The sequence below is a fragment of the Cyprinodon tularosa genome, unplaced genomic scaffold (genome assembly GCF_016077235.1).
Source record: "Cyprinodon tularosa strain WSP-4 unplaced genomic scaffold, ASM1607723v1 ctg314, whole genome shotgun sequence".
In the NCBI taxonomy this organism is placed as follows: Eukaryota; Metazoa; Chordata; class Actinopteri; order Cyprinodontiformes; family Cyprinodontidae; genus Cyprinodon; species Cyprinodon tularosa.
Genome location: NW_024039024.1, coordinates 1116370 through 1132729, shown reverse-complemented (window position 1 = coordinate 1132729; position 16360 = coordinate 1116370). Strand labels below are relative to the sequence as shown.

The following is a 16360-nucleotide window of genomic DNA, read 5'->3' as shown; positions in this document are numbered from 1 at the left end:
AGCCAAAGGTGGCTCTAAAAAGTATTAGAACTGGAAACTTTACCTCCAACAAACATTGTTCTACGCCAAAAAAAAAAAACAACTAAAACATAAAACTACATAACTCTACTACATAGGCAGTTTGGGTATGAATTGAGCCCCCTTGTTGTCCTTCACAGTTTCATTTTATTTGGAAGTCGGTATAAAAATATATATTTTCTTTTTTCACTTCCTTATTATTCCCATCTTCATTGCTCAAAATCAAAATAAAATACATTAGAGTTAGTTGCTCTGTAATGAAAAACAGAAAGTTTGGACGAGAAGAAGATGCATCTGCTTTTTAATAACTGTTGGTGTCTTTTTAAGACAATTACTGACATCTAATTGAAGATATAAGGAGAAAAATATGAGAAATCTACAAGAAGAATCTGATACACTGGCAAAGAATTAATGTGCAAATATGGTTTATTGATTTGTGCTTCTGGCTAAGTGTTTATGTATTTCCACCAGAGATGTGGAGAGCGGCATGGGAAATTGGGATTTGTGGTCAAGAGGGAAAGAGACATCCTCCTCTTACTCCTTTGAGTAAAGAGGGGGAGGTCTGATTTATGTCATTAACCAATGACACAGAGGAGAGAGAACATAATTTTCAGAGAAGAAGACACACCAAGGAAATCATTACTTTTCCGATCTTTGCATTAGAAGCAGGAGAGAGTCATTTTGATCTCCAAAGGTTTAGGTTCAACACCCAGAATAAAGAATCCCTACAGCCATGACTTCCCACGCGTGGAACTTCATGACCAGCTTCTTAACCTACGAGACCAACAAGTCTGTGGTGGTGAAGAGCTGGTCTGTGGGGATCATTAACCGGCTGGTGCAACTTCTCATCATCTCATATTTTGTCGGGTCAGTATTTTTTTTTTTATATCTTTATCTAAACTGTTTCATGCAAAACTTTAAATATTTTAGTATGTAATTTATTTTTCAGCATGAAAAAAAAAAACAAAGCTGATGTTTCGTTTTTTGTGAAAATTGTCAGCTCAGGATGTATTCCAAGCTTTGAAATATTTATTTGAGAGAAAACAAAAAACAAAACTGTGACAAAAATGTATTTGTGTTTCTCCCTAAGTCACTGTATAAACACTGCCTCATCCCTCCTTCACTGCTAAAACAATCTAAAAATAAGTAAATATTTCTTAAATAAAGTTAATTTATCCTTAATTTCAGTAGATAAATATGATGATGTCTTTTTACTCATAAGATAAGATAATTAGATAATATGCACTTGAAATACAACAATGCAATTGTTTGTTTTTAACTTAAATGTAAATCGTCTTGTTCCGTCGGCAAAGTGTCTCACTTACCTTCTCAATTCAAGAACGAGTGCACTTATTTAGAGAAAAAAAATACTTATTTCAATTTTTTGCAGTATTTATTCAGCTGTACATTTAAACTCTTGATACCTGTACTACTTATTAATGCTTAAAATTTATATTCTAAAAATAAAACAACTAAATATTCAGTGCTATAAACTCTAATTTGCTGTCCTACTAATTTCTTTTTTGTTACACAAATGTTTCAGATCCATAAACAAATGTTGGGACATTTAAAGATAAAAAAAATATATAAAATATTGTTTTCAGAGGATTGATTCTTCTTATTTGATAGATAATATAAATGACCCTTCGTCTTTGTGAAAAAGTATTCACCCTCATTGCCATATCATTAAATGACTGATTTACTGCTATAAGAAGTAGAAAGCATGTAGTATTTAAAGGATCCATAATTTCTGTCTGGAAATTCCCTGGCAGAATTGATAGCCATCAGTTTGACACGCTCTCTGAGAGAAATCTATTGTCTCGGACGTCTTCCTGCTAAGACACTGTCATAGAGCTCAACGTTTTCCTCAGCCTGAGATCTGCTCAGCATTCATATTATTCATAGTCTTAGACTTAGACAAACTGTATTGTCTGTATTTCGTTGCCTACAGCTTATAACAGTGTGATTATATTGCAGTTGGAGTCAGATAAACATCACCAGCATAAAGTGCAGCAGTTATTAGAATGTACACAATGTAGGAGAAAAAAAGAAAAAAGTAATGGTGCAAAAGTTGTGTCCTATTTAAAAGGATTATAAAAGTTGGTAGTGCAAAAGTGAATTTAGTTTAATTCAAGCAGGCCTACAGCTACAGTATCCAGGAAGCCCACAGGGATCAGAATTACCCAACTGCCTTTCCTTTCCTCTTGAGAGTTAAAATCAATAGTACTACGACTATTCTATTAAAGAACATTTAATCAAAATGTAACATTTTACATTTAAATCAATACATCAACATTTTAACAATTTATATAGTTTTAAGTTGCTAATACTGTAGATGGAGTAGCGATATAATCTAAAATAATGAGGCATTTCTGATATGGTGCCAGCAATGTTAGCATGAATATTATCATATATTATTTAATATGTAATTACAACAGTTTGCCAACAAATGACATTGCATGGACTGATATGCTAAAAGTGTTTTAAAGGCTTGATTACAATACTCGCACTACACCCTACTTCTCTCCTGTAAAGCGGTTCATATTTAATAGGTCAACTTTTCTTGAAATTATTTTTATTCCCCCTGTTCTGCGTAGGTAAGACAATTTGCCAACACATAAAGATGATCTGCTTTTTAAAAAAGAAAAAAAAAAATCCATTATTTTATAAGTGCATAATATATACTTACTGTATTTTAAGTGAAAAAATGTTTATTCCATTGCCAGATCATCTTATTTACCTTTTCAAATTAAGGGCAAGTCACTCGGTCAAACATCTACACAGATTAAATTATTGAGGTACTCCCTTTTAAAAATACTGAAGGATCCAAATGTACATCAATTTAAAAGTACTTAAGTATTCAAAAGTACAGTTGACATTTTCTAATATCTGCACATTTCTGTACAAACCACCTGATGCGCAGAACCACTCTGCTACATCTTCTAAACCACTTGTAAAGAACTTCAGCATAAAATGGCACAAAAAATAGAATGAAGGTTTAATGTTGAATCTATTACCACAAACAAACCAAATTGCTAATTTGAGAACTGCTGAAGAACTTGGCCACATGGTAACGCCTTAATAAAACTAAGAAACTATGTCTCTAAAACAATAGTGTCCAAATTCAGTCCTAAGGGCTGCTATCTTACATGTCAAAACTTTCTTCAAGAAAGAAAATCAGCAGCAGCAGATTATAAAGCTTAGCTGAGCCAAAAGAAACAAGTAACACGCAACTTCTTCCAAATGTAGTGGAGTAGAAAGTACAATACTTGACTTTGTAACGTAGTGGAGCGACAATTAAAAGTACCCCAACCGAAGTGTGAGGATTAGCAGAGGGGATGAGGTGGGGTGGATGATCAGGATGAAGGAAAGTGAGATTAAATTTGCTATGACTATATAATCTGAGTACCTTATAAAGCCCCATTCATACCATTTATTTGCTAAAAATTCCTTTAATAAGTTTAGCTACTCTTGAAGTCTCCTCGATTTTCTGATTTAAAGGTAAAACCAGCAACCACACATCTAGAGGAAAATTCATTTAAAACATCTGCATCATGAAGGTGTTTTCGTAACCCCTTATACAAGCTGGAGTGACATTTTAGAACAGATTAGCAGAAATCCTCCAAACATAGAGCTGATTTCACAAATGTTTTTTGCTGACTGAAAGGCAAGATCTGAAACTGAGCCTAACCTTGTATGTTGCTTTATTTGTCATGCAGCTATGTCTTCCTGTATGAAAGAGCTTACCAGGTGGCCGATACAGCCATCGAGTCATCCGTCATCACTAAAGTCAAGGGCTTTGGCAAAATTAATAGCAAAATAATGGATGTGGCTGACTACATCCACCCTCCTCAGGTGTATAACACAAAACTACACACTTAAAGTCCTTAGAAAAAGCAGTAACCACACTTACTTGTTCTGAATGCATATTTACATCAACAAATGTGTGCTGTGGTGTGTTTCAGGGTGAAGGTGTGTTTAGCATCATCACTAATATAATAACCACTGACAACCAGGTACAAGGAACATGTCCAGAGGTGAGGACACATTTAGTACATTTTAAACCTGGATTTTTCTCATTTTTACCAGTTAACTTGAAAAAAACCTTTTCTTAATTTATCAGTCCTGGTGGTAAAATAGTGAATGGTTGCTGAATGTTACTGTTTGTCCTGTAAAATCCCTAACTGAACATACTACTTGGTTTTATTTTCATAGGTGTGCAGATCTTTTTTAAACATCAGAGAAACTGATATACCAGATGTTTACGTTTTCTCTCTGTGTTCATTTCAGAAAGACACAAAGTTTAACTGTAGCACAGATGAAGACTGTGAGAAACATCTTGACTCCAATCAAGCCAACGGTGAGCCTAACATTTGTGGATATAAATCTACTTTGGTCTGTGAGCTGGGAAGCAATATACGTTTTCAAGGGGCACCTTCTTTGTCAATAAGCATAAACTAAAAGCTAGATATGAAGATCCCTAATGTGGACAAGATGTAGACAGTCCACGTTTACATAGCAGGTCATATGCTGATGAAGGTTCTCAGTCATCCAGGTCATAGTCATTCCGTAAAAATTAAAAAAATATCCACTGGACTTGGTTTTCAAGATTTGAAGACGTTTCGCATTTGCATGTTTCCAAGCAATACAAGGCCTTATCCATATAAGACTCAAACTCACTGCGGATCCAGACATTTGAATTGAGAAAGCTTCCTGGAGAGGTGGCGAAACGTCTTCAAATCTTGAAAACCAAGTCCAGTGGATATTTTTTTGAATTTTTACGGAATAGCAGGTCATACATTTGGAGCTCTAGCCAGAACATTGTCCCAGTGCTGTAGAAGGAAATAGTTCTAAGTTCTCATTACGGCTGTATGGGTTTACCTCATCTTTATGTTGCTCAGATGTATAAAATTCTAATAAACTGCCCATGAATAGATAGGCTATCAACTGCACTAATATTGGCAGAAGAGCAAAATGTAGATTTAAATATAAAGCATATTGATTTAATAATGGTGCAACTAATTTAAGATGCGCAAATGTGCCTCCAAATCAGGACTCCAGGCCTCTATTTCACTTCATTTATTTTTTGCTTTTTTAACTTTATGGTTATTTGGACAAGGGAAAGATCCCCTGCCATGTATTAAAACTAATTCATTAACACATTTATTTACAGACCAAAGTTGTTACTTGCTAAATTCTCGTATAAAAGCTGCACATTTTATTTATATATACATGAGACCCCAGGCCTGTTAGGGCAGCCACATATGTCATGTGGAAACATGTTATATATGTTAATTTATTGTAATGCTCAACTTTGCTTCCTGTGTTTGTTAGTGACTTGTAATTACACCACTAATGTGTTCTGGTTTCTATTGTGGATGTCCCAGGTTTCTCATCTTAGACACATAAACTGTCCTGTGGAAATGTCCCCTTACACAGCCTTTTTATTATTCATCACAAATTGGCAATAGATTTCTGTCTTTTCTCTAAAAGGTAGAATAACAGGTGTATGCAACACACCTGTTGGTTACTGTGAGATTGAAGGATGGTGTCCAGCAGAGGATGACAAAAAGAACACGTGAGATTCAGCCACACGCACACAGGTTTGCACATGCCTGATTTATTTCTGTCACTAAAATCTTAATGTTATTACCGTCTACAGGACGACAATGGCTGAATTTGTGAATTTCACTATTTTTATCAAAAACAGCATTCGCTTCCCCCTCTTCAATGTCTCCAGGTGGGTCATTTCTATTTCCTAAAAATAGTTTTCTTAGCTTAGAATAAGTGTGAAGCAAAAGTGTTAAAACAATCAGATGTATAATTTCAAAATCTGATCCTTGATATGTGTGTAAACCTTTTCTTTTTTCAGAGGAAATATTCAAGGAGATAATTTCAAGTGCCGCTATGACAAGCTCACAGATTCTTTCTGTCCCATCTTTCGAGTGGGCTATATTCTGAATGAACTACAGCAGGATGTGGAGAAGCTTGCATCAGAGGTCTTATATTTCTCCTTATCTCAGAGCTAAATGGTTCGATCAAACATGAGTCTGGTTTATTTTGTATGCTTGGGAAAAGCAACTGACCTAAACGTTGATATGAAAAATTTACAACCTGAGTAATGTCTAGATTACTTTTTAATAAATAGAGATATTTAAATTACAGGAAACTTCACCTTCAACTTAGAAAATGACTGAAAATAAGGACTCAAAAACCAAATTAGTAAAAAAAAAAAGACATGTTTTACGATATTATCCTCATATATTTACCTACAAGATAACTTGAAAAAAGAAGAACCAAGCTGTAGAAACACAAAACATTTCATATGTTTCTGCTGTTCTGAAATTAGACCTAAGTTAGCAGGATAATATACTTACCAAATGCTAGGGACATCAGAATGGGGCTAACCAGGGGAATGGGTTGTACCAGACTATGGGAGGCAGACTAATTAACACAGAGAGAATATAGAGAGATCTGAACCAATCCACAAAATGATAATACGGACTAACACCAATTCAAGAGTAACCAAATAAACCAAATAACCAGAAAAAAAAATAAAAAAGGACAGAACTGAAAAGCAAATACAAAGCACTAAAGCTTTAAGCTACCAGACAACTCCTTAACAAACAAACCAAAATTGTTAAAACTAGTGTTGTGCCGATGCCATTTTTTGGCACCGATACCCAGAGATGGGAAGTAACGAAGTACAAATACTTCGTTACTGTACTCAAGTAGATTTTTCTGATATTTCTACTTTACTTTACTACTTTTTTTTATGGCGACTTTTTACTTCTACTCCTTACATTTTTACACAAATATCTGTACTTTCTACTCCTTACATTTTAAAAAAATTGGCTCGTTACTTTAGTTTTGAATCGTTTCAATGGAGTTACCGTTATTATTTTTCACGTCATCAATACTAAATTCAATCTAATTGGATGGGAATCTACGTTGCATTTGACGCACCACTACAAGATGAATCGACAGATTCGGCGTATTCATTCGCAGCAAATCATTGCAGCTTGGTGGCGGTGGCGTTAGCATAGTAGCATGGACGACGAGATGATTGAAAATGAACACAACTGAGATCTAGTCCTATTGGCAGACATCCATTTAAAATGTAGGCAACTGCATGAAAAAAGTGGTTTCTACTTTATTTACAAGCCTGTACTTTGTTACTTTTACTTGAGTAAAGAAGTTTAATCAGTACTTCCACTTTTACCAGAGTATTTTTTAACACAAGTATCTGTACTTTTACTCAAGTACGGAAAGTGAGTACTTTTGCCATCTCTGCCGATACCGATACCTGGCTGTGTAGTATCGGCCGATACCAATACCATAATAATGTAAAATAATTGCCATCATGGCTTTGTCAAGCTGCTGCCTACCTTTGTGAAGCAGGAAAAACTCTAATACAAAGTGAATCCAGTACAACTTTTTATTGCCTACCAGGAGTGGGTGACAATAGTTGAATAAACTTATGGCTCTCAAAATGGTATCGCTGCCCTATTTGTTGGTACTCGCCGATACCGATACCACCATTTTAGGGCAGTATCGGGGCCCCGTCCGATACTGGTATCGGTATCGGTGCAACACTAGTTAAAACACAAAAACATTTGAGAAACAAAAAAACTGACTAATAGAAACTGAGAGATTTAAGTCAAAATCAGAATTTTTATACATTTATCGTATAGTCTGCATCCCTAAGATATACTGTAGGGATAAACATGTCTGTTATAAAAAACTGTGTTTTAAAAAGGAGTTTTTTTATTTCACATCTTCTAAGCTTTATTGTCTACCTTTTATTTGACAGGGTGGTGAAATAGGAATAAAAGTCGAGTGGATTTGTAACCTGGACGAAGCTCTCGACTCCTGTGTTCCGCGGTATTCGTTTACTAAATTGAACTCTCCTTTCGAGAAAAACAAAGTCTCAAAAGGGTATAACTTCAGGTAGGCTACGGTGCAGAGGGATATTTTTGTGGGATTCTCCTTACCTTTTTTTTTTCTTGATGCTTAAGAACACCTTATTCTTGTCATTGAATCCAGATTTGCCAAATACTACAAAGCATTGGATGGAACAGATTTTAGGACTCTTCACAAAGCATTTGCAGTTCGTTTTGAAGTCATAGTGACTGGCACAGTGAGTTTCATGAACAGCTTTTTCTGAAGAGAAAGGATGTCCACTGAATACTATTTAAAAATGTTTGTTTTTTTAAAGACCAGCTAAATCTAAATAAAAACACAATATAACTTATTTGCTTTATGTAAATGCTTTATGTCACACAATTTCCCCATTGTGGGACAGTAAAGGGATTTTCTATTCTATGTGTTTTCTTAATCACTAGCTGGCTTCATGTCCATCATTGGTCACTTTGAAAAAAGAGGAACAAACCACCCTTCACACAAACATCAATCCATTTAATACCAATCACAGGACGCACAGGACAGACAACCATCTATCCTCTATTATCTTTTGTTTGAGGGTGTACGTGTGTTTAAGTAACAGTGAAGGCAAAAATAAAAGCTCTGGTTTTAAATATATATGTACCTTTAAACTGTTGCTATTTAAGCAAGATATGATAAATATTGTTTCTTTATAATTAAGTTATTGCACACAGCTAATATTTAACACTAAGACTGTAGCCTATATGTGTGTTTTGAATTTTTAAGAAATAAAACAAAATATTTGAACTTGTTTGGAAAAAGAGCCTGATTTGATTATGTCCTAAAATGGTGATGTATCTTCCTCCATTTGTCTTCCAGGCAAGAAAATTCAGCTTAATTCCAACAGTGATAAATGTGATGGCGGCTTTAACCTCGATTGGGATGGTATGAAGTTCTGCACTGAGGCTAGAATGGGCCGTTCTTTTAATTGCCAGATTTTAACATGTTTTTAATCCTTGTCTGACAGGGTACTGTTCTCTGTGATCTGGTTTTACTGAACTGTATCAAAGGAGCCGCACAGTATAAAGAAAAGAAGTTTGAGGAGGTAATTTATTACAAATACAGTGAAGTAAGAATGCCGAGAGAAAGAGAGAAGTGTTGATTGAAAGCCAAAGAGTAGCAAAATACAATTTCAGAAATAATATTCTGATGTCAAATTAAATATTTTGAAGATAATTACAAACTTAGAGAACTGTGAGCCATGCAAAACTTTATTTCATGTGGCATTCATATCAGCTCTTGACCAATGCATATAGGTGGTTTAGAGACATTCAACATAACATCCGTGAGTGTAATGCAAAAACTAAAACAATGCAGTGTTTTAAAGTACAATTTCACGTCATGTCTCTGTGTGTGGAAACCCGGTGGATAGGTCTGAAATTAGCATTCACCAAAAGAAACATTGGCTGACTATTGGGTGAAGGTGAAAGTTTTGATGCACTGTTAGGACGTTTTATTAGCAGTTTTGTTGACCTCTTTAGCTCAAACAAGAGGGACTATAAATGATTGAGTACAGTATGTGATGAAATTTTGTTTGTTTAGTTTTATGAATCTGTAGGAACAATGTGAAACTTTATTGGGCTTAACAAACTCATGATTCAATTCAATTCAGTGTATTTATATAGCACCAATTCACAAAATATGTCATCTCAAGACACTTTACAGAGACAGTTCAACCAGATCTTACAGTCAGATTGCTTCAAACTTTTCTATCTAAGGAAAACCAGCTGATTGCATTGAGTCAAAGACTCGAAAGCAATCCTGCCATCAAGCATGAGTGTAGCGAGAGTGGAGAGGAAAGACTCACTTTTAACAGAAAGAAACCTCTAGCAGAACCAGGCTCAGTGTGAGCGGCCATCTGCTGAGGCTGACTGGGGTTCAAGGAGACAGAATCAGACATAGAAAAAGAAGAAGAGATACAAAAGGCAACCGTCAACCAGCTCCACAGGTGGCCCCGGCCAGGAAACACACAGGGAGGCAGATGAGCTCCGAGCCAGCCCCCATATTAGAGAATAAAAGAGACCCTCAATAAACTCCATAAAACACATTAAAGATGGGTGATGAAACTGTATGGCAGGCCTTCTCCTTACAGGGCTGAGTGACTGATATAGACTTTGCTCTTCCGGAAAAATGGTCAAATATTCCCATAAACATGCGTATAAACTTTGTACAAAACTTTCCTTCAAGAATTGGAGCTGTTGTGCCAGCGGCCAGAGCTACAGTAAAGCCTTTGATTTTAAAAATGAGATGTCATTAACATCCAGATGTCTTTGAACATACATGACCAACTACTTTTACAGAGCCCCATTAGACATAATTCAAATTGTGGATTCAATTGTTTTAATTGTTTAAAAGTGTCATCTTTCTCCTGAAAAATGACACTTTTAGCAAAAGTGTCATTCCACTCAGTTGTGTCTGTTGTGTTTGTATTGGTAAGTTTTTAATTATTTTGTTTTTTCAGGTGTCAGAAGCTATGATTCGTGCAGCCCTCACCCCAAGCGCAGGAAGTCAGCTGTCGGTCAAATGAGGAAATACCAGCTCCTCTGATTCTCTGTCACTCTGCAATTTGAGAGAAACTGGAAAAATCTCATGACTTTTCTGTCTCTTTACTGTAAAATAATTCATACTATTTCCTCCAGCGCTCAAGATCATGTTGGTTTGTGGATATTTAATAATGTGAGTAAAGTTGATCATAAGAAGATAAAGAAGGAAGAATATGACCCATAAGTAGTTCACAGTAGTTTGTAGAAGACTGGAGTTGGGTTAACCCAAAGCAGAACAAAGGTCTCCCTTTGCTAGCACCAAAACCTTAAATGTGATCTATTGAAAATTTTTGGCAAAGGCCAACATAATATAGTCTATATGTTAAAAGGTTTGGTGCAAGCTTTTCAGCTGCCGGAGTCAACGCCATGCTTTTACTGCAATAACAACTTCAAAGAATAATTTGACCAGCTTTTTTTACAACAAAAGACTAAAATTTTTACCCATTCTTCTTTGCAAGGTACCCAAAGCTTTGTCAGGCTGGATAGGAAGAGTTTGTTGAAACATCAGTCTCTAATCCTTGCATCAGGGCCTTGATTTGGCTATTTTAACACATGACTATGCTTTTATGTCTATATTCTCTGCCCCCTAAATGCCTTGAGATAAACTGAAAACATGGCTACTGATGGTCTTCAGTCAGTAATGTCTTTCTTTTACATTTTTCTTATCAATAGGTTTTACATTTTAAATCATTTTCCCTCCTGCTGCACAATTATGATCTTGTTTATGCTACTGTTAGAGATAGAATCCCAATAAATCTGCTAAAGTTTGAGGTCCTAACTAGACTACTGAAAGGCACTCCATGGAGTATTACAGTTTAAAACATCCTTTATTTTATTAGGACATTTGAATGATTCCATTATTATGTGCTTTGGATGTTTTCAAGCACTTAATGAGCAAATAAGTTCAGTGAATGTAGACGTGCTATTGTAATTGATCAATCTAAATTATTTTAGTTACAGTAATGTCACTTCATTTAATTTGTTTGTTTTAAGATTATTTATGGCTATCAGTTTGATTTCTTTCTTAGGATTATTTAGAATGGATAAATTACCTGTTTGTAAATCAGTTAAAAGCCTGTGTTAAAAACATTTTAATAAAAAATGAAATGGAATTTATACAAGTTAAAAAATTTTTGTAGAATAGAAGAAAATGTTTCATCTCAAGTGAAGATTTTGCTTCTCTTGCTGCCCACAAATACTAGTGTCCATCCATGTTTGTGGGAGGGGCGGAAGGACAATGGAGTGTGAGTCATAATTGCTGCACTTCAGGGTGAATATGAGATGTTTTTCTGTGTCCGCTAATGGACAGATGCATAACCCTTTGTCAGAGGAAATTCTAGAGAAAAAGACACGAGTCATTTTCTTTTGTTCATTTCTCAGCTCTCCCCCAAAATCTTTTCCTTTCAACACAAAGTATGCCGTTTCCATTTGCTCGGGTCTCTCTATGCATTGGGTCTCCTCCCTTTCTGCCAAATCGCTATACCATAAACTCAGCAGACACAGAAAAACTTTCTGTCAGTCTATTGTCTATTAAATTTACCTTGGAGAGAGCCTACAGACAAGTTAATATTATTATAACCAATTTAATGCATGCATTAGGATACTAATTAGACTAATTAGTGCTCTGTCTCTCTGAATGATGATGATAAACGTTAAACTAAATTAAGTGTCTGATCTTATCTCTGACTAATACATAGTCTGATGATTACAACACTATAAAAAGAAATAGTGCCGAAATAATTCTGTTTAGCGCCTCTAAATAAATAGCCCATACATATTTGATTAGGAGGTGTATAATCATATGTTATAAGTCCATGACTTGACAGCTTAAAAAAATGCTTTGTGATAAGTAAACATGTGATAAGAGAACATGCTATATTGTGGCAAAGGGTTATGTGTCCATTCTTGTTCAGGTGGGACAAATATGGTATATGGAACAGCAAACATGGGTCTTGATGGCCAAGTATTGTCACTATTCATTAGTATTTATTTGATTGATTTAATCTATGGTTTAATCTACTCAGGGTACATCTTTGGTCATTTACGTGAAAGTTTCTGATTTTTTTTATGTGAAACAAGAAGCCTGATGCCCCATCTGAAACATTAAAGGTTCATCTATGTGAGATTAAAAAAATACAGCAATCCTTCCTAGTTCTTTTAGCTCTCTGTTTTTTTCTTCAATGGTTTGATGAAAATAGTAAGCTTTAAAATAAAGACATTTCACACTTTTTCAGGTGTGCAGATGTTTCCTTTTGACATTATTTTTCTCAGTAACAGTTCCCCCTAGAATTAGTCTAAGCATTTTACTCACCTTATCATTATTTTATATTAGAATTATGATTTGTTTTCTCTGTATAAGTAGAGCTATTACAGCTATCATATGTGTAATACAAAAATCTACAATAGTAAAACATTGGTAAAGAGATTATGGTTTTAAAAATGCTTATCCTACTGAAAATAAAGTTTTTAGTTTTAAAGTCACAAATTTAAAAGTATGTAAATTATTGAATCCAAATGTTCTGTGGGAGGAATACACAGAATCATGAAGACCCGTAAAAAACAGTTTGTCATGCAGACAGCTGTGCAGAACTTTAAAGCAGGATTATGTTATAAAATAGAACCATGGCTTCCTCATCAGACAAAGCAAATTTCAAGTCATCATCATAAAAAGGGAAATAAAGCCGAAGTGCAAAAACTCAAAGACATGGCTGTCCACTTTAACTCATTGGGCAAAGAGGGCATTGGTTAGAGAAGCAGTAAAAATACGAGATCCAAAGCAAAGGTGAAATAATCTACTGCAAAAGACATGGATGACGGGAAAGAGTCATTGATCTTAATGTAACTAAGTAAAGTGAAGAAGCAGAAGGAAATAAAGTGAGGCAACTGAAGGCTGCGATCCAATAAAAGGACAAGAAGATTGAAGATCTGTGTGAATTTGTGAACAGAAAACATAAAACTGTATTTAAAAAAAACAAGCAAAAGGGTATACCCTTTGGAGTAAATATGAATTAGCATCTCACAAGAACAAATGCTGCAATTGCAATAAAAGCAAGAATCATGGAAAATGAAAGAATCTTCAAGACACCTGGACAACAAACTGTAAAGCAGTGATAAGATGGAGGGTAAAACAGAACGGATGGAGGTTTTGGTTATCAGAGACATGCAAGATCTGGATCAATTTCAAGCAACTGGTGATCACATTAAAGAAGATAAGTGGTTGGACGTGTCATTGGTATATTTCTCTTTGTTTTATTGGTTTAAAAACAAAAAATACAATTTTCTATATAAAACTAGAAAAATGAAAACTGTACTTTATGGATTTACAAGAATAAGAAATTGCATTGATTCAGAGACCTGCCAATATTAGATAATTCATATGACTTGTGAGTGATATTCTGAAGATAAATATAAAACAGAAGGTAAGTTAATTGATCTATTTTAACAGGAGGAATTTTTACAGCAATTTTCCAAAAATAAAATTGGCAATATTATTTCCCCAGAGAGTTCAGCAGTGTTCTGTTAGCAACCTTTTATATTCCACCTTCTGCATGTGATGTAATCAGTTTTGTTGTTGCTAATCTGCAGACACAACAGCCAAATGCATTTATTTTAATAACTAGTCATTTTAATCATGTCTCACTCTCTTCTACAATGCCAACGTTCCAGCAGTTTATCAGCTGCTGTACCAGAGAAAACAAAACTTTGCACTTGTTTTATGCTAATGTCAATAACTCCTACATCTCTTAAGTAAGACCCCATCTTGGGAAAATCAGATCACAATCTTGTTTTTCTCTGATCAGATTATAAGACACTTTAATAGAGACAACCTGCATTACAAAGAACTGTAAGAAGATGGTCACAGGAAGCTGAAGAAACCCTGCAAGGTTGTTTTGAGGCTACAGACTGGGATGTACTGTGTCACCAACATGGAGAGGACATCAATGCAATGACTGAGTGTGTGACTGACTATATAAACTTCTGTGTAGATAACACCATCCCTACCAGAAGAGTGAAATGCTTCGCAAATAATAAACCATAGATTAGGGCTGGGCGATAAATCAAATTAATTTGGTTAATTCGTGTTTTTTAAAGTCCACGATTTGAAATTTTGCTAAATCGTAAAATTGAGAACTTCTCTACTTCTGCATTTTTTACTTAAGCGTTTTCTTCTGCCGCCTCTTTCCGCACTATAGCATGCTGTACTGTCTACTCACGCCATGGCTGCTGCCCAGTCTGAAGGGTTGGTACCCAGAAAAGGGATTTGTGTTTCGTCGATTATATGGAAGTGGTACGGCATTGACCAGGCCAATGTGGAACAGACTACAGTAGTGTGCAACTAACTTGTTTCAGCATCTCCAGCAAAGGCGCCCCACAGAATGGGAGCAGGGCTCTCAGCTTTGGGAGTGCAACGTCAGTGGCAAGGGCAAAGACAAACACGACCACGACAAGAAAAGACCATAAACCCTGGACGTCTAATTTTCTAAAGTGTGCCGTACGAAAAGCTTAGTGTGCGATGGAAGCAGATGACCGATGCTGTTGATGTTCATATAAGGATGGACATGGTGCCCAGTGACTGAGTAGAGAAGCCTGGCTTCTCCAAAATATGACCCGGTGAGTCGAAACACGACAAGCGCTCTGTGAAAAGGTGGACTCTGCTTTGTTATTTGCATCTACTACAGACCTTTGGTTCTGTCTATCTCTTCAGCCCTACATGAGTTTAACTGTGCATCATAACGATGTGAACTGGGCTCTCAACAGCTGCTGTTTATAAACCACCTACTTCCCAGAAAATAAATACAAGTTATTGACTGTTCGATAAATTCTATATTTCTGCAAATGAGTCTCTTTTTTTTCTTGCATCTGTACTGAATATATAGGTGTACATTTTTTACTGATAAAAAATATGTACAATTATTTTTGGGTAAACATTTGTGTTACTTGCACAAGATGTTATGAAGTTAAGTTTACATTTTTTTTCAATGCCTTTATTGTTGGCTAAAAATTTGCTACTTTGCACAAAATATTTCTGAATAAAGTAAACCTAATTTAAAATACAAGCATGTATTTTTTAATACTTATATTTAAATCGGTTAAAATCTTAAATCATCATCAAGATTTTATTCTTTAGCCACATCGCGGAGCCCTACCATGGATCACAAGTGGTCTGAAAGCAATTGCTCAACAAGAAAAAACAAGCCTTTAAGAAGGAAGACAGGGAAACATGAAAGACGAGTCAGAGATAATATAATTAATATTAATATTAACATTCAGATTAAAAGCTAATCAAACTAAACTCAAACTGGAGCAGATATATACAAGTTATATATTTCACAAATAAATAATATCATAAACACAAAGTTTTATATTAATACATTATAAGATAATTTTTTATAGATATCATATATTTATATAGTATGTTATTTTTCAGTATTTTAAAGGATTTCTCTATGATAATGAGTATTATGGTCAATAGAGGAAAATTAGTTGTAATGTGACCTATTGAAAGCTAATGAGCATTTGAAAACTGCAGACTTTACATGAATCTCTGTCCCTTAATTTTAAAGCCTATTTGAATGTGCAAGAAAACTGAACGATAACACTTTTGTAAATCCATAGTCAAGTGGAAGAAGCTGGGTTCTTCAAGCTATTCCTTTTTCAGATGCTAATTGTAAAAACTTTACAAATTGTTCATGTTAGGAGATGTAAGTACATAAGTATTGATCTGAAACTAAAAATAATAATCGACAGACAGATGATAGATAGATAGATAGATAGATAGATAGATAGATAGATAGATAGATAGATAGATAGATAGATAGATAGATAGATAGATAGATAGATAGATAGATAGATAG

General features: G+C 35.0%; 1 protein-coding gene across 1 annotated transcript; it reads left to right on the top strand.

Moving 5' to 3' along the window:
* Window positions 1-734: 734 nt before the first annotated feature.
* On the top strand, window positions 735-12787 carry p2rx3a (purinergic receptor P2X, ligand-gated ion channel, 3a). The gene is made up of 12 exons (XM_038292564.1): window positions 735-885; window positions 3738-3873; window positions 3984-4055; window positions 4309-4378; window positions 5512-5596; window positions 5681-5758; window positions 5891-6017; window positions 7832-7968; window positions 8065-8158; window positions 8782-8847; window positions 8930-9007; window positions 10424-12787. Exons 1-12 carry the CDS (start codon window positions 752-754, stop codon window positions 10487-10489), a joined length of 1143 nt encoding a protein of 380 aa, XP_038148492.1. The 5' UTR covers window positions 735-751; the 3' UTR covers window positions 10490-12787.
* Window positions 12788-16360: the final 3573 nt, after the last annotated feature.